Below are 19,495 nucleotides of genomic sequence, written 5' to 3' on the forward strand. Positions count from 1 at the left end.
GCCACCTAGCCGGCCCTAGTCCCCAATTCTTACAGACCACTCCTAAGAGTCTAATGGACAGCTGGGAAGAAAAGAACCATTAGGATCTACATCAACCAGAAGTCACTTTTCAGTTAATTCCAAGGGAAATGATGGTCATCCAAGGGCTTCTAGAAATCAGAGATTCCAATGAATTACCTAGTAAAAGGACAGCCTGTCTGACAATTTACTGACCAAAAACGTAGACCTCTACTGAGTTTACATCCATCTGGAATTTGCCTTAATTACTAATAAAGAGAGTCTAATATAATGGAAGTTGTACTAGACTCAGGAGATGCCTGGTTCTGACATTAACTAGCTGTGTGACTATGCTTAATAAAATTAACCTCTCTGAGTCTCAGTTTCCTCATCTGTAAAATAAGAGTAACAATACTGCAATACGCACTTCCCAGGGCTTTACAGTGAACAAAATTCTTTGTAAGTTAGAAAGCACTGTATGTGTGTGTGTGTGTGTGTGTGTGTGTGTGTGTAAATGTATATGTATATATGTGTATATATAATATATACGTAACATATATATGCATATGTGTGTGTGTGTGTGTGTGTGTTTGCTCCTATTTTCATAAGAATAAAGCTGAGCCCAAGGGAGGCTCAATTATATTTAGCTGTCTATTCATGGCATCTCTTCCATTATACCTCTCCCGCATTATGAAGATACACAATACAACCTCCTACCTTATTCAATTTACAAGAATACAGCTGATGACAATTTTTTCTATTTCTTTGATAGCTCATTAGAGACACATTTTTCAAACAAATGGTTAATCTTTATCAAACAGCTTAATTTAGGAGCATGAGATGTCGGATTCAGAACTGGGAGGGGCTGAAGAGATCATCTAAACAATCCGGCCCCTTTCATTTTGCCGATGAATTACACAAGACCCAGAGTGGCAAGGAGGTCACTTGGGCACTAAATGGAAGAGCTGAAATAAAAATCCAGGTCTTCCAACTCTAAACTCACCATTTTTTCAATGGCCATTAGATTGTAACCTCACTAAGGACAAGAGATTTTGCCTCTTTTTGAATCCCCCGTGCCTGGCCCATAGTGGGTGTTTAATACATGTTGACTGACTGACTGCCTCTTTCTTCAGCATGTTAAAGGTCACAGACGTCATCTTATTTCCAACAACCTTGTTTCATAAGCAAAGGATGAGTGATTACTCCTGTTTTACAAAATGAGGTAACTTCTCACAGAGATGAGTTGACCTGACCACGAGAAGAGTTAGTAAATGTCAGAACAAGCATCTGACCGTCTCTTGACTCTTAAGTATGGCTTGGCTCTTGGTATGACACCTGAATTCATTAGGCTAGAGTCCTGGTGTTTCTGTGTCACAAATCAATGATAAAATTGAGTGCTTAATGAAATGTACTCCTTTCATTACCCAGAGTGTTTGCTTGCTTTGTACTTAGGTCACATCATGACAACATTTCAAGTGAAAATGTGTTGACATATTTGATGTTATTATGCATGTGTTTCCAAGTAATTTATAATGGTAATAACCGTTGGACACTAGGTCTCCTTATATGGATTTCTTCTCATCTTGGAAACTATATTATGATGGACTCTCATGTTCATGTTTTGTGAAATGTTGTTTAAAGGAGAACTGAAATAGCAGTCGACCACCTTTCTAGTGGGTAAACATTTCCCCGCTTACCCTTAGGGACGTGCAATTCACGTTTGGTCTTTTCACACCACCCCACTGGGTGAATATCAGGGGAACCTGCATTGGTCCAAAAATCATAGCAGCTTAAATAGCCGTCAAAGTGAAGTCTTAGGCGATAACCACATACCTATAAAATGGGACGTGAGGAAATAGATGTAATTTTCTTTGCTTAAGACAGATGCAAAATTCACTAAGTACTAAATATTTTTACCTCAAATCAACAAGTAAAAGTATTAGCGATATGTTATTAAGGGCTATTCTCTTCTTAAAAATAATATCTGATTTATTTTAATTTCTAGAATATATAACTAAGATCGAGCAGAATGGAAGCTTCTTGAGGGCATGGTGGTTTCTTCTTTGTACTTGTAGTCCCAGTGACAAGTAGAATTTCTTTCACATAGTAGTGGTTTAATAAACACATCTGTGGAATTGAAAGTAGTATGCAAGGCAAGGATGCACAAAACTTAGTTTATGAGGGCAATTCAAATATTCAGATGCAGATGTTATAAAAAGGGCTTGTCTGGTAAGTTCACAGAGTTGGGACCCTTCTTCAAAAATCTTTCTTTTTCCTCCTCCTCCTCTTCCTCTTTCTCCTCCTCCTCCTTCTTCTTCTTTTTTTGCTTAGGCAATCTGGGCTAAGTGACTTGCCCAGGGTCACACAGATAGTAAGCATCAAGTGTCTGAGGCCAGATTTGAACTCAGGTCTTCCTGACTCCAAGGCTGCAGCTCCATCCAGTGTGCCACCTAGCTGCCCCTTTTTCTTAAACTGTGACTCTGAAAGACCAACTTAAACATACCAAGCCCCATCTTCTCAGCAACACTGCCTCTAGTCCTTCTATGGTACAGCTAATATAGAAAGGCCAGGGTTACATAAGCTAAGATACTTAAAACTCTCATGTATAGACCCAACAATTTCAAATGCTGTGTTTAAAAGGGGAGCAGTGATGTGTACCCTCAGAAACACCTTATTTCTTCTTTATCCAAGCACTATGTACTTGTCAATTTGACAAATAAAAAAGTTAGTAAAACAAACATGTTCTCTACATTTAATACTATCAAAATTAATAAGCACAGAAATTAAACAAAAATGGAAATTAGAATTAGAAAAATAATGCACATTGACTATGATTACTAAAAAGTAATATACAAATGTGAAGAAACTAAGGCAATAATAATAATTCACCAATGTTATCAGTATGCTAAAGTATGGGAGGTTTTCTTTTGACTGCAGTTACACAACCATCTTCATGCTGACTGTTACGCCAATAATGGAATTTTTTTAAAATTAAAAAACAGTATTTTTACTTTTAGCAGTAAACTTTGTTTAGTAAATATTTTCTCACAAGCCACTTACTTCCATCACACATTTTTCACGTTTCAATAACATAGCACCTCTCACACATTTCTCACTAACTGAGCTTAAAGACTTAAATGTAGTAGGGAGAAAATCAGCAGTCTAGAATTCACCTATGACTGTCAGACCTTTAAGCACTCCCTAATGAAGGTAATATAGGTATAAGCAAATGCATAAGTGTTTATGTAGTGGTATATGTCCAGATATTACTCATTTTGAATTGGGAAGCAGCATGTCATATTTGGCCTTGAAGTCAGGAGAACCTGGCTTCTGTTATATACAAGATATATGGGCCCGGAAAAGTAATTTAATCTCCACATGCTTCAGGAAACTCCCTAAGACTTCCAGAGGTGCAACTTGCATTGGTAGAGGGACTTTCCTCACCCCAATGAAATCAAAGGTTCTATTCTTATGTCCTACACACTACAAAACGTACATTCACCCATCCCTGACTAAAACAAAATAAGTAAATGAATAACATGCAACAGTAACCTAATGAAATCCTTTTCAACTCCAATCTGGCAATACACAATAATAATTACAAAACTGATCAGATCCATGGATTTGATGATGTAATTCCTAGGGTTACAATCTAAGGGTCTACTAAAAAAAGAAACAAAAGTCTAATTTGTATAAAAATATTCACAGCCAATTTATTTCTAACAGTGGAAAAACTAGGAAACATCTATATAAATGCTTAGGAAATAGCTAAACAAACTGATACATCAATATATCAAATACACTGAACCACTAACAATAACATGAGAACTATAAAGAAATATGGAAATACATATGAACTAAGAAAAAGTAAACAATCTACACTACATAAAAACTAAAATATTTTTATGTCTACAGAAAGAAGACATCAGAAGGAATAACAGAATTGCTATTGTTACATAAAAATATTCTTTTAAAATACAATTAATTTTAATTATATGGTTTCATTGGGTTCTATTGGGGTTATCTTTGTTGAGATATTTTTTTAAATGACATAAAATTAATTGCTCCAGCGCTGAAAACCCAATCTGTTATTCTCTAGGAATTTATTTTAACTTCTATAGAACAGTCAGTGAAACTACAATAAACTTCTCTTACCTCAGCTACAGAAAGCACAAAGAATTTAGATGGATCCTGGGGGTCAATGCCTTCTAATCTCATTCCAATTTGAAAACCATTTTCATGCTCAGGAAAGGACTGATCCTAGGGATATTCAAAAATACAGATAATTAAACTCTAGCTATTAAAATATTAACATACCAATACCCTGTAAGTAAAGATTTAGCATGCATATTATATTAGCAAATGGGAATCCTCTGTACTACCTGTAAAACTAAGCAGTATTTACCTTTAAAAAGCAGTCTACTGAAATTACTTAGCAAATATAGATGGTACACTAACTTTAAAGCACTTCAAATCATTTAAGATTATAATCATTTTACCTGCAATGCCACAAGCCCTAGAACATGAGATGCTTAGCCTTTGTTTCATAAAGGGCCACTTACTATTTCCATGAAACATTAAAAGCAATGAGTTGGAGTTGGGAATTGGGAATAGACCCATCTATGCATGGTGGCAGCTAGGTATGAACAGCTATGTGGCTCAGTGGATAGAGTGATGGGCCTAGAATCAGGAAGATTCACTTTCTGAGTTCAAATCTGAGGGCAGATTTGAACTAACACACACTAGCTGTGTGATCCTGGAGCACTGTTTGCCTCAGTTTCCTCAGCTGTAAAATGAGCTGGGGAAGGCAATGGCAAACCACTCAAGCGTCTTTGCTAAGAAAACCCCAAAAGGGGTCATGAAGAGTCAGAAACAACTGAAATGAATGAAAACCAACAAATTCATAGTTGACAAGTGTTGAGCAACATTCTGCTAAACAAATACTGCCACATAGTACAGATGATCCACAAAAAATAAAGTAAATAAATAAAATAAACACTTCTTTATAGCGCAAAGGGTCATATCATAAAATTACAAATAAACACACACATATATGTTTTATCTCATCCTTAAACACTGGATGACCACCAAGGCCCCTTTTCTCCTCTTCTCTGCACCTTCCTCATTCACCTCATTAGCTCCCAAGGATTCAATCATCATCTCTACACAAATGACTCTCAAATCTAGATATCTAATCTTCAGTCCCACATCAACAACTGCCTAAAGGACACTTTCAATTAAATGCCCTTCTAGGTATGCCGAATTCAGCACGTTGAATATAGAATTCATTATCTTTCTCCATAGACCTGCGCCTGACCTACTCACTTCTCTACCTCTGTTAGGGTTACCTCTCTCCTTTCAGGCCAAGTTGGCAAGTTCTTTATCATCTTCACCTCTTCACACTCCTTCTCTCCTGTATCCAATGAGTTGTCAAGTCTTGTCATCTACAGTCTTCCTCCCATCTTCCCGTTTCTCTACACTCACACGGCAAACAGACTAATTCACACGTTCACTCTTCTCACCTGGACTACTGCGATAACCTAACTGATCTCCCAGGTTCACTATCTTTCTTCTTCAATCCATCTTCTGCACAGCTGCCAAAAATCACCTCCCTAAATGACAGGTCCAACAAAAATCACTCAAGAATCTCAGCGGCTCCCTGTTGTCCCTAGGATAAAAAGCAGACTCCCTAGCTATTCAATATGATTCTAGCACTTCTTAGACATTTCAAATTTCTCCTCATGAATACAAACTACATTCCAATCAAAATACTTGCTGTTTCCCAAACCCATAGTTTCATTTCCTCTTTATGACTATGCCTCAAATGTACTCACTCCTCACTCTCCTCAACCTAAGCATACCTTCAAAGTTCAATGGAGCCGTCACCTCCCACAGGAAGCCTTCCCACATTGTCCTAGTTATTAATCCTCCTCAAATTATCTTGCACTTGGATCAATGTGTATATACTATCCCCACAGGGAAACATAAGCTCCATGAGGACAGGCACTTTTGTTTTCCCTTTTTATCACCAATGCCTTACACACACCTCTAGACACGTGACCCAGTGATACAGAAACTTTTTGACATCACTCCTGACAACAGGAATAAGGGCTATCAAAAACTTTTGTTAAATAGGTAGAAAATTACTAGGTTTAAAAGTCTTAAGAGTAAAAGGAAGTGAGTATCTAGAAGAGAAAGATAGCTCTAAAAGAGAGGACAGATGTTCAACCAAATTGATAAGCAGAGAGAAAAAAGACAAGTTATCAATAAAATTCTAAACTACCTTCCAACAACAAATGAAGGTCAATAGAGAAGCAGGGGTCCTTATTAAAATGCCCAATGAATCTGGTGGGGGTTTTTTGTTTGTTTTTTTCTCTTTGCTTATTTTGCTTTTTGGTGAGGCAATCAGGCTTAGGAGACTTGCCCAGGCTCACACAGCTAGTAAGTGTCAAGTGTCTGGTCTGTGGCTGGATTTGAACTCAGGTCTTCCTGACTTCAGGGTCGGTGCTCTATCCACTGCGCTACCTAGCTGCCCCTGCAACTGGTGTTTTCTAAAGATATGATTGTCTAAAAACAGCAGCATGGACAGCCTCGTTTACATAACAGGGAAGGTGAACATTTAGAACTATAAAACCAATGAAATTCAGAACTAGGAGGCTGGAATGCTCAAAGTTCAACAGCCTCACTTTACAGATAAAGAAATTCAAGTTCAGAGATATAAAGCAGCACATATCACAAAATAAAAACCATCCAACTAAAAGCTGTCACTTTTATAAATGCCCAAATGGGAAGATAGTTGAACATTAGCACCAACAATAACAGATTGTGTCCAGAATAATCTCTAGCTGACACAGCCATCAACCATTTTTTTTTCTTTTTTTTTGGACAACCAAAAAGACTGGAGGGACATGGAGGGGGAGAAGGGAGTGTCCTGGCCTATGATTTGGCTATTATGGGGCACTTCCAATGAGGAAACTCCTTCTACCAATAAAGGCAGCACGTGGGTTGTAAATCATGGCCTTAGAAAGTTGCCTGGAACACTACAAGGTTAAGCGACTTGCCCAAAGTCACATAGCTACTATGTGACTGAGGCAGCACTTTAACCCAGGGTCTAGTTTTCTCTGAGGTCTGCTTTTTAACCACTCTGCCATGAAAATGATGTGTAATCTGTTTTTCTAAAGATTGAAAACATGCAAGAATACCATATTAGTCTTCAATATATTCTGGTGAAGAAATAAGCAATGCTTATTTGTGGCCATATAAACAGATGAGGAAAACAAGATGGTATAATGCCCATTTCCCCCAAAGATCAACTCAATTTGAGTGGAGGAGTCAAAATTATAACCTCAAGTTATCTCACTTCCCATTTTAACCTCTGTTTATCCAGGCAAACAATTTCAAAAATCTAATAAGAGGAGTCTTGATTAAATGTTGACCATCATTTTTTTTATAATTAGAAATAAAATGATCAGTATATGAAAACCAGGTAATGATTAAAAGTCACACACAAAACATTTCATCTGGCACTGTTATGTTAATAGAAAGTATAGCTTAGCATTTTAATTCCAACTGGAACATGAAATATTTGTTCAGAATCTTAGGAAATGACCCAAAAAAATATCCTGAACAGCTGGCCCATATGCCTGTATCATTTTAGATTTTTTTTTACCAAGAAAGATGTTCTTTAAAAGATGATAAAAAAGCTAAAATGAAATGCTAAGACTGAGTGATTTCTGAAGCATTTTTTATTTGTACAAGAATAAAATGCCATGTGTGTGTTTAACTCTCCCAGGCTTCTTCTCACATCTACTCTGTTTTCCAGCAGATTTTATTTAACAAGTTTTATATGACTACCTCCTGTTCACTGCTTTGAAATTTCTCTGTGGTTTCTCCCCCCACATTCCCCTCAAATGAAAACAAGGGGGAAAATGTGTATTGATAACATTGAAATGAAATTTAAGCAGTTGTAGGAACTGACAGAAGATGCTTTTGTAGAAATGTCAGTCACAAAATAAAAAGGGGGGAAACATGACTTCCTGGGGAGCAGACTATGCCTTATTATCACACATGAATGATAGAAGCAAGACTCTTGCAGAAATTCACAGCCAGAAGTTAAGATGATCAATGTTACTATTATCAGCATATCAAAAGTGCTTCTCAATTGAACATTTGGGAGCTTTATATAATACTGTAACTAACACTGTATATATAACACAGCAGTGTCTTTCCTTTTCGGGTTTCAAATGAAAATAAAGCATACCATTTTCACAATTTTGAAGGACAGCATTCAGCAGGAAATGTCACCATTTTATGAGCTCTTTTCCAAATAGTCTCCTTTAATGATTCATTCACATGATACGCTTAGGGAGGGAGGGAGAAAATAAGCGTTTATTAAGCACCTACTATGCGCCAGGCACTATGGTAAGAACGTATTTGTAGGGGAGGGGTCTATTTCATTAAAAAATATCTCAAGATTATACCTGGTAATGAGGTTCACAGAATGAGTTTCTACTATATCCCATGGTGAATGAAAAACTTTACACCCCTAAATACTGGATCTTAATAAAATACCATTATTGAACACAACATCATCTACTAAATTAAAACCAATCACTCTATCAATCAACCTTTAAAGAGATAAATGCTAGATACTCTGGCAAAATCATTTCATTTCTTTAAGTCGCTAAAGCACCAGACCCCAACTAATTGTGTTCCTAGTGACCTTAAAAAAAAGACAACCAACAAATCAGTATCTATTCTAATACTCCAAGACCAAAAGTGTTCTTTCTCCTGTGGTAAACGATATTTAAGAATATGCGTATCTGATAAATTACGTTCTCTCTCTCTCTCTCTCTCTCTCTCTCTCTCTCTCTCTCTCTCTTCTCTCTCTCTCTCTCTCTCTCATGAAGCTGCCCATTCCAAACAAGTCAATTTCCCTTCCAAAAGGATATGCTATTATCCTTGAAGCACATCAGTTTTTCCATGAACTCAGACTGGATACAAAATAATCAATTTTTAATTTCCTCATGACATAAATGACTCATGATCATGCGATCCACTTGTTAGATTAATAGGAATTATTTCTAATTTCAAGGGGGAAAAAACTGAATTTTACAGCTGAGGCTAATCTAGTGGCGAGGGATGATAAAAGGTCTATCTTGCAACTCTTGTTTTATATGGCATTTTTTTTTACTATTTTGGATGCATTTAAATTCTGGTCAGATTTCTTAAATGGCTTACAAACATCATGTGCACAACACAAACACAGAGAGCAACATATCAATCTGTCACCACTTTGCCAGGAGCCCGCTACATAGCAGGTACTGTGGCACATAAGCACAAAAGTGAGGCAATCTGTGTTCTTAAGGAGCTCATATCCTACTGGGGAGACATACAACATTTTCACAAGTTATGTACAAAACAAAAGCAAAGTAAGGAAATGTCCCTTGTTGGAGCTGGAAAGTGAGATGAGCCTTGAAAGGAGTGAAGGGTTCCAAGAAGTGAGGAGGTGAGAAAGGAGCGCATTCCGGGAACAGTGCATACGGTCAGCATGACAGAAGAGAGGGGAAAGATAGAAATTCATCCACAGTGTAACAACAGTACTGCTGCATAGATAGGTCAGTCTATATTTTTCTGCTTTCTGTGAAGTAATAAGTTCATTCTCCTCTTCATTGAGTGCCAAACAACTCTATTTCACCTCCAAAATGTAAGAGAATTATGTTAACGTGTTTGATTGCACAATTAAAGTCTGCACTCAAAAAACACACCAGACATCTCAATAACCGACTGGATTAAATTCTCAGAAACAAAACAAAATGTACAACACAACTCTTTGAGAGTGCGATACTGAAATGGGCAAATCTTAACACGGCTAAAGAGTTCTCTATGAATAAAGTAAAAAGGACACCTAGGTAAGAGACTGTATGTAAAAAGCTCAAAATACCACAGACCATTTCCAGTGCCCTTATCAAAGCTGTCCACAAATTCCTCGACCAACAGAAAGCTTATGTCAAGAATCCTTGGAGAATATGTTGTCTAAAAAAAGAGAAAACAACAACCCCAAAACCATGGAACCTTTTTTCAAGCAGTGGGTCCTTCTGGAGGAAAGAGTCAATGTCACTTTTAATATAAAAGTTTACTTCAAGGACAGTCGTGGAATTTGCCATTCCTTGACTGGGGCAGGGGGAAGAGGGGAAGCACCATTTTGTCTCTTAATCGCTCTTCTAAAACAGTTATGAACTTGGCATTCAACTTCCAGCTGGAAGTTCAGATAAGCAGCTGTAGCATTTGTAGAAAATGAGAATACCAGCCTTTAGAACAAATAAGCAGCACTTACCTAACTCTCAAGTACTATTGCTCTGCATTTGCTGAACTATTAGATGTCAACCACTGAATTTGGAATTAGACCTTTTTCAACTAATACCGTTGGGGGGCGGGAACTGAGTTTGATTAGTTGTTGGGGTGTTTTTTTTCCCCACATCACATCACTATAGCCACTCCCCCCTCCAAATTAGAGATTATTATAGGTAAATAAAAATTCCCTTTTTAAAATATAAGTAACAAACTTTAGGTGGCCTGACTAATAACAGCAATATGTAAAGGTGGATCCTGGTTTTCAAAAGACTTCATATGACTTCAGACACAATACTTCAAACCCTGGGTAACACTGAAATGCACAGGATGACTGTTAAAATTCTGCATGTCAGAGTTTTTCAATACATTGGTTAGTTTTTCTGAACTTTTCCCTTATTTTTTATTCATTTTTTAAAAGATGTCTCAGTAATAGGAAATGTTGGTAATATAAATGCAAATAATATCAATAAAATTTACTTAAAATATGAATTCAAAGAATTATATAATGGGACAAGAATTAGAAATAAGGAAAACATAGAACTACCATATTAAGGTAAAAAGACTGTATGCTATATGTATGTGCACACACACACACTCTCTCTCTCTCTCTCTCTCTTTCTCCTCTCTCTCTCTCTCTCTCTCTCTCTCTCTCTCTCTCTCTCTCTCTCTCTCTCTCTCTCTCTCTCTCTCTCTCAATGTGGGGACATAATTTGATTCCCAGCAAGCCAAATAGAGTGCAGCACGTCATGGAAAAAGCTAATAGAAGGAGAAGGAAGAACACGTGTTTACTCACATAGTCTTTAATTCACAGCTCTAATGTACTCATCATGTAATACTGTATGCATGTATTTTATTTGTGTTGTAATCTATTCACCTACTAGATTGCAGGGTCTATTAAATCTATATCAAGTCTATAAAAAATTTCCTCAATGAAGTCAGGGGTCATATTTCACCTAAAATTTCTATCTCTTCAATGTCTAACTTAATTTTCTGCACAGACACAATAAATGTTGACTTAAAAATTATAGTAGAAATAATTATATTGAACAGTTTAAAAAACATAGCATTTCATCACAGCTATACCATTTGATTTTAAGATCAATTGCTATGTCAGCGTAATGTAAAACTTTATCATCTCTATCCCCACTCAATCACACATAAAATCTAATGAAAATGGTTAGATGAATACTATTAATCAACGCTTTTTTATAATAGATGAACATTCCATCACAAATTACACTATTTCACAAATGACTAACTTTGATATTTCATATTACTTAAGCCAAATGATACTATCATGTTTCCTGAAATGTACAAAACTTCCTACACAACGTATTACTAATAATAGCTCACATATAAACAATATTTTGTGATCTATAAAACCCTCTTCTGAAAACAGCCTTGTGATGTGGAAAGAGAAAATACACACACACACACACACTCTGCAGCAACTTTAAACTTATTTAAAATTTTTTAAAGTGAGGAAAGGTAGTGCCTTTAGGAAGACCTGGGAGCTCCCTACACTAAAGTCATGAAAGGGGATATGTACTTGGATTTTTTTCAGACAGAAAAGGATCTAAAAAGGCTTCACATGGGGTTTGATGCAGACAAAATATGATCATAGCACTGGGCTACAGATCTAAAACCAAATTCATTTGCTCATTTACTTTACTCTCGACATATCTAGTTCCTGAATTCCATTTGACAGTGCTAAAATTCTGACTAGATGCTTAAAACAATTTATGACCAAATACTGTAAGAACATCTGCCTGTATAGAAAAAGCACAGAAAAAGAACTTAAATGTCAAAGGAGGATGAGGGGGACATTTAAATATGCACGATGAATTTTACTTCTACAGGCAGCATTTTTTTTTGCTACTTTAGAATGGTTCTGAAGCCTTTTAATATTAAAAGGAAGTTGAAAAGGTAGTAATGATATGATATTCACAAGACTTTTTTTCAGTTAAGTTTCAAACTGCACAATTCATGCAAAGACATGTATTGAGCACCTATGTATTGATCTTATGCTTGGCAGTGTGGCCAACATAAAAGCAGAAAGCATGTTCACAGTCACTAGGGATGACATAATTAAATTAGGAAGCAAGAAAGCACACAAGTGAAACAACAAGAAAACCTTTTAAGGAAAATTTAGTAGTATCAGAATTCAGAACAAGAGAAAGATCATTAAAAGCTGAGGTCAAGGTTCTCAAAATCCAAATCACTTCCAGTTTCATGGGTCCTTAATCATAATAAAATAATTATGATACATGAATTTAAAATAAAGCAGCAAAGATGAGAAATTTTTTTATTTTAGTTTAAAATAAAATATTTTTTTCTCTGTTTTTCTGAGCAAATACACTAATTATTGAGGGAAGGTTATGCTTTTGTTCAATGTCACAAGTGTTCTCTATCTAACAGAGCTGTTTTGAGGAAAGAACTTTGTAAACTGTAAAATGCTATAAAAATGAGAATTGTTATTTTCATTATGCAAAGCATCAAACAATCAGCATTTTTAAGCATCTCTCCTATGCCAGGTGAGAGGGAGATTGGCACAGTTGGGAGCTGACCTTGGGACCTGGGACACGGGTTCAAATCCTGCCTGACACATTCTCTGTGACCCCCAGCAAGTGCCTCAAATCCCCAATTTCTTCACTGGAAGTTCCCTATCCTAATAAACCCCCAATTTCTTCACTGGAAGTTCCTTATCCTAGTAAAATCAAAACTCCATTCCTATGTTCTGGGAATGTGTATGTGTGTGTGTGCGAATACACAATTGTATCTCTGTGTATTGTAAATACTCCATATGTATATGTGTATACATATATACATGTATATATTACACATGTATAAACACATACTATACATACACACACATAATAAATATACATACAAATAACTCAGAGAAGAGAGGGAAAGCAGGGAAAGAGGGAAAAGAAGGGAGAGGAAAAGAGAGGGAGGGAGGAAGGGAGAGATGGGGGAGAGAAAAAGAGAGAGATTGATTCCTCAATGAGAACTATCTGTATCAGTCACAAGTATACTCCCCATCTATTCCATGAATTCTATCTTCCTACCAAACTGTCCTTCCTACTGGCTGTTCTCTATCTAAGATATTCCACATCTCCCACTTCTGTGACTCTTTAATACCTAGAATTTTCTCCCTACTCAATTAAACCTTACCAAATCTTCACCTTTCTTGAAAGCATTGCTAGTGCCATCACTTACAAATGGTCATTCTTGACCTCCCCATAGAGATGTTCTTCCACTGCTCCTACATACAAAAATTACCTTGTATTAACTCCACATTTATGTTGTATATGTTTATCTGTGTATTTGTTGTTGTCCCCTAATAAAATCTCATAATTTGGCCCCTCAGGGAAAAGAATGTTCTGTTTTTATCTTTTTATCTCCAATACTTACAACAATACCAGGTACACGAGACATTCAATAAATACTTGTTGCCTTGAGTTGCAACTGAATTTGTTAATAATATTCTACATTGTCATTTAGACATATATCTGAGTTTTATTACCATTCCTCTTCCTTATGGTCTACTTTTAATTACTAAACCTTTCCACTAATATTCTTCTTCCTAAAGCCTGCCTTCTATAGTCTATGGTATCTACTTGAAAGATGTATTTGAACAATCTTCTCCCTCTCCATCCATTGAAAGTTTAAAATTATTTTGATAAGACCTGCACGTCTCTGAGAAAATATATTTACCAGTGCTAGCTATTTGCAGTTCCTGCCTGACCATTCGTATGTCTTAAACCTTGAGGGAGAAATTCAAATCCTATTTTTAATTACCATCATCTTAACCATTTATTTACTTTGCAAATTCGCCTCTCTTCTGAAGGAGCCATCTTGAATCAGCAGCTATTATGAAGAAACTGTCTAAGCTCCAAAGAGCTTTAATATTTTTTGTCCAGAACTTTATCATCCATACCCAAGGCTTTATGGAAAATTAAGTTTTTAATAAGAATTAAAGGGGGAACATCACTGGAAGATTGTCAGGGAAGGAAGGATATGAGGGCAGAGACAGAGGAGGCTACGAGTCATGTAAAACAAACCTGCTTAATGACACGGTTTTGCTAAGCATTAATCTATGTACAGATGAAAGGGAAATAGACCAAGAATCCTCCAGTGCATTAGTGTTAAAGGAAGAGGAGGAGAGGCATAAAGAGAGAGGGGATGTTCTGAAAATCTTGGAATTCAAAGAAGTCCAGAATTTCAGGGTGGGAGGGACTACAGTGGCTTTCTAGTCTAACTCAAATCCAAAAAAGAATCTTTATAGAACAAATCTAATCCCACTTCCACTCAACAGCCCTCCAAAATAGTAGCCAGCACAAAGCAGGTGTTTATTAAACGTTTGTTTGATCAAATACTTGAAGAGAGGCATCTCCACCTCACCTAGCTAGCACCTTTATTTTCTCTAAGATAAAAATGTCTGGGTCATGTGATCTCATATGGCACTCAAGAACCTTCATCATTTTAGCTGCCTTCTCTATATGTGCTTCACCATAGCAGTATCCTCCTTTAACAGTGCCATAAAGACATCTTCTCAAGTAGCATCACATGTAGTCAACGGTAGTTTGCTCAAACCATCCTAGGCCAAACAATAGGTTAAAAAAATCATCTAATAATGGCTAGATCAGATGGAATGTCCTTCATTGTATTCTATGGCATATAAATTAGGATAAATTAAGGTGACATATAATCAAGGAAATGGGTTCTACAGAAGACTAGGGAGTATTAGGGAGTCTAGCAGTGCTTAGACTGAAAAAGGAAGACGAATAGCTATCAACAGGTACCAGTGAAGGAGAAATAAAGTAAAACGGCAGAAAAGGTGACAATGAACAAACATGAACGTATTGTGCCAGGCACTAAACAGATAAAAAAGTGTGATGTTGAAAAACAGAATTATGGGTTAAGAGCCATATGATGACATCTAGGGTATGATCATATTTATGAGCTAGGCTTCAGAAAAGATTTAATGATTCATCTTTCACATATCCAAGAGAGTTCTGTTTAGTCTCTTCCATTCCAAATACTATACCAAAAATATCTTCCACTAAAATCACTGTGGAGATTAAACTGGAACAAACACGCTGTGCTCAAGAAGCATCTGAAATGATGATAGGATTGAGAATTTCTTATATCCAAAAATATTTCCAAAGACACATCTGAAAAAATGTTTTTAAAATGCTTTAGAAATTTCACAATTTCCAAGTAATAATAATGATAATAACAATAAATAGCTAATATTTATATATATGTATATATGTATGTATATATAGATATATACATATACATACATATATACATATATATATATATAAATATAAATAAAATACTATGTATTAGGCACTTTCTAATTATCATCTCATTTGATCCCCACAGCAATCCTGGGAGGCAGGTGCTATTAAAATCCCTGTTTCATAGATGGGGCAAACAGGGTTAAGGGACTTGCCCAGGGTCACACAGCTGGTCAATGTCTGAAGACTAATTTGAACTCAGGTATTTCTGACTTCAGGCCTATATACTCTATCTACTGCACCACTAGCTACTCCCAGTTTACATCATAAATGTTCTTTGGAGAGAGAAGTAAAAAAGGCAGGCCTATGATTGCACCGGCGTAGGAGAATTTCTGATTTCAGAATCTTGCTACCCATGGAGATCAGCACCAACTCTGAGATAGATAGATGGAGGCTGAATGAATGCACGCATGCATAAATACATATATACATACATACACACATACATACACAAACACATACATGTACAGACACACCTATACGTATACATGATGTGTACAATTTATCAGCTGCACAGAGATGATATGGATTTCCTATGCCTGTAGCATTATAATAGTTAATCATATATGTAAGCTTTAAGGAGCTTACAATTTCACTGGCAAACAAAATATGGAGGGGCAGCTAGGTGGCACAGCGAATAAAAGCCAGGAAGTCAGGAAGACCCGAGTTAAAATTCAGCCTCAGATACTTACCAGCTGCGTGACCCTGGACAAGTCACTTAACCCTGTTTGCCTCAGTTTCCTCATCTGTCAAATGAGCTGGAGAAGGAAATGGCAAACCATTCTGGCATCTTTGCCAAGAAGCTCCCAAATGAGGTCACAATGAACTAGACGCAACTGAATAGCAACTAAACAACAAACAAGATATTACAGAATACATATTGTCGTTCAGTTGTTCACTTGTGGCAGACTCTTCATGAACCCGTAGGAGGTTTTCTTGGCAAAGATATTGGGGCAGTTTGCCATTTCCTTCTCCAGCGGATTAGGCAAACAGAGGTTAAGTGACTTGCCCAGGGTCACACTGCTAGTTAATGTCTGAGGCCATATTTGACCTTAGGTCTTCTTGACTCCAGGCCCAGCACTCTATCCACCTAACCACTAGCTAAATAAATATTAGTATTTGCTAAATCTAGTGAGTCTTTATCCTGAATCTACTTTTCAGCCCTAGGCTTTAGCCCAGGGGTGGGGAACCATCAGCCTTGAAGCCATGTGTGGCCTTCTAGGTCGTTGGGTGCGGCCTTTTGACTGAATCCAAATTTCACAGAACAAATCCTTTTATTAAGGGAATTTGTTTTGTGAAGTTTGGATTCAGTCAAAGAGCAGCACTTGAGGACTTAGAGGGCCACACGTGGTCGCCATCCCTGTCTTAGCCTCACAAGACCCTAGGAAGCCAACAATAAGTTCTTACCACAACTCATGATGACTTACATAAGTTTTCTTGCCTCAGTTCAAAATGTCCTTGTCTCTGACACTTAGAGCCCACTTCTGCTCTCCTATCTTCCTGGCTTTTAGCCATTATCCCCATTTCAACTGATGGTCTCTGCATACCCCCAGCTGAATGTCTTTTGCTCGCCTGGTCCTGTCTTATACATCATATCCTCAAGATCTAACGAAGCTCTGAGCCCAGAGTTGGGACTATTACTTAGTGATAGAACGTATGGTGCAAAAAGAAAGCAATCTGAATAAAGAAAAACTGAAGGACTAGGAAAAGAAATAATTCCACCTTCTATCTCTCCCACAGAATTCTGCAAAGGTGGTCAATAAATACTTATGGAGCTGGGCCATCAAGAGATGGACAGTCTTTGAAGAAAACAAGAGAAAGTGAAAAGCTAGGACTGGGGAACCAGCATGCCTCAAAGAATAGAATTAGAATCACAGATTTTGAGCTGGCAGGAACCTCTGAAGTCAATCTGTTCCAAGTCATCTGTTACAGATGAGGAAACTGAATGAAGCCCAGAGAGGTGACTAACTCAAGGTCATACAGGTAATAAGAGGCAGAGCCAGGATTAGAACTCAGATCCTCTAACACCAGCTCCAGCACCACTAAGGGTCCATATGAGAGCAGTGGAAAAATATGATGCAATAGGATGGGCAATGCACCTAAAATCACTTTTTATTCAAGAGGCAACAGAGAGCCTATTAGGGGATTGTGGGTGAAGAGATATCCAAGAAAAGACACCATTCAAAGAATCATAAATCAAGCAGTATATCACTCACACAATAGTTCCCAGTTGATCATCATTATAACCTTATGGTCTATCTTAAGATTATCTTAGAAGCAGTACAGAAGATTGACTAGAAAATTAAAGACTGAAGGAAGGGTGGAGAATGAGGAGCTCTTGCAAAAAGGCATTGAGAAAGGGAAGACAATATGGTACAATGGAAATAATTCTGGAATTGGAGTTAGAGAAACTTGGCCTGAATCCTGTCTCTCCCATTGTCCTACCTGTGTGGTCTTGGGCAAGGTACTGAACTTTTTTGGGTTTCAGTTACCTCACCTGTAAAATAACAGGATTAGACTACAAGATCTCTAATGTTCCTTCCAAATGTAAATCTCTAATAATGATGAATAACTAGAAAGCTGGCTACGTGAGGATATGGAAACAGATGGGAGAGATTATGGAGGTAGAATTGGCAAATCTGGCTAATTAGTTGGATAAGGGAGATGAATTCATGATTATGAACTTGAATTATGGTGGCAAGAAGTCTGGAGGAAGAGTAGGAGTAGGGAGAAAGAACATAAGTTTTATTTATAATATGCTGAGATTAAGGTGATGATAGAATGTGCAGGTTGAGGATGTCTAGCAGTCAGGTGGTGATGATCAGGTGAAAAATCAGAAGAGATACTGGATGGATGGACGGATGATAGAGATAGATAGATAGACACACAGACAGACAGTTATTTGGAGATGAAAACTGAAGCTATGGGAGCACATAAAAATCACTAACGGAGAAAATATATAATGAAAAAGGGAACCCAGAGAGAACAAGCCAAGGGGAACGTCCAGATTCTAGGTGCAAGAGTTGGATGATCATTCAACAAAAGCTAAAATGTAAAAAGAGAGTAAGACTAAGTCAACAGGGACCTCTGAGAAGAGTAGGGTAGTGGGAGGAAGACTCACATTTAAGAGGCAGTAGGAAGATGGCCTAGCAAAGAAGACTGAGAAGGAATTATCACATAAATAGAAAAAACAGGTAACAGCTCTTTTCGAAATGCCCTATTGCTTCCCATGCCTTGGCACTAAGGAGAAGAAGTATATATGGCAGATTTGCCACATCTCTGTCAGTTAAAACCAAACCACTAGGATGGTCTAAGAGCTTTCTAAAGTCTCTATAGACCTGACAGAAAAGAATTAAGTACTAGGTACACAGTATTCATTCCAAGTCTTGATACTTGTTATGAACAAACTAAAAATGGCTTCTGCCCTTGGAGGTCTTCAAACCTATGAAGTGAGTGACCTTAGTCCTATGGGTGATAACTAATCTCTAGGCAGAGAATAAAACAGTAGTCTAGAGTTAACTACAAAGTATCCTACCAATAGGGGGGACTTCTATATGGTTGCTGCGGCGTGCCTGACCTTTGATAAAAGATCACACTTATAAAGCTGGTGCAATGAAATCCAAACCAGTTCAACAAAACTATATTAAGTATGAACAGTGTGCCATGCCCTATAGCAAGGTCAGACTGGAAATACAAAGACAAAAACAAAAAAATCCCCTCTCTTAAGAATCTTACATTCTACTACAAGTGCTGAATTTTTAAATATACTGTATCCTTTATTACACAAGGGAACCAAAATGGCAAGCTGCTTCTAGCTCAAGGTTCAAAAATTC

At 37.1% G+C, this 19,495-nt stretch overlaps 1 protein-coding gene across 12 annotated transcripts in view; it reads right to left on the reverse strand.

Moving 5' to 3' along the window:
- Positions 1 to 19,495, reverse strand: part of L3MBTL4 (L3MBTL histone methyl-lysine binding protein 4) — a 483,848-nt gene that overhangs the window by 304,122 nt on the left and 160,231 nt on the right. For 11 of the 12 annotated variants that reach the window (XM_078153507.1, XM_020974982.2, XM_078153506.1 and 8 more), the window contains 2 exons: positions 4,153 to 4,257; positions 1,695 to 1,830 (listed from right to left, as the gene is read on the reverse strand). In XM_078153507.1, the coding sequence (XP_078009633.1) occupies positions 1,695 to 1,830; positions 4,153 to 4,257 (241 nt within the window). Of the gene's footprint in view, positions 1 to 1,694; positions 1,831 to 4,152; positions 4,258 to 8,257; positions 8,358 to 19,495 lie in introns of all 12 variants that reach the window. The other variant, XM_078153508.1, reaches the window with a different exon arrangement.

The sequence above is a fragment of the Phascolarctos cinereus genome, unplaced genomic scaffold, assembly GCF_003287225.1.
Source record: "Phascolarctos cinereus isolate Bilbo 61053 unplaced genomic scaffold, phaCin_HiC Scaffold_4;HRSCAF=312, whole genome shotgun sequence".
In the NCBI taxonomy this organism is placed as follows: Eukaryota; Metazoa; Chordata; class Mammalia; order Diprotodontia; family Phascolarctidae; genus Phascolarctos; species Phascolarctos cinereus.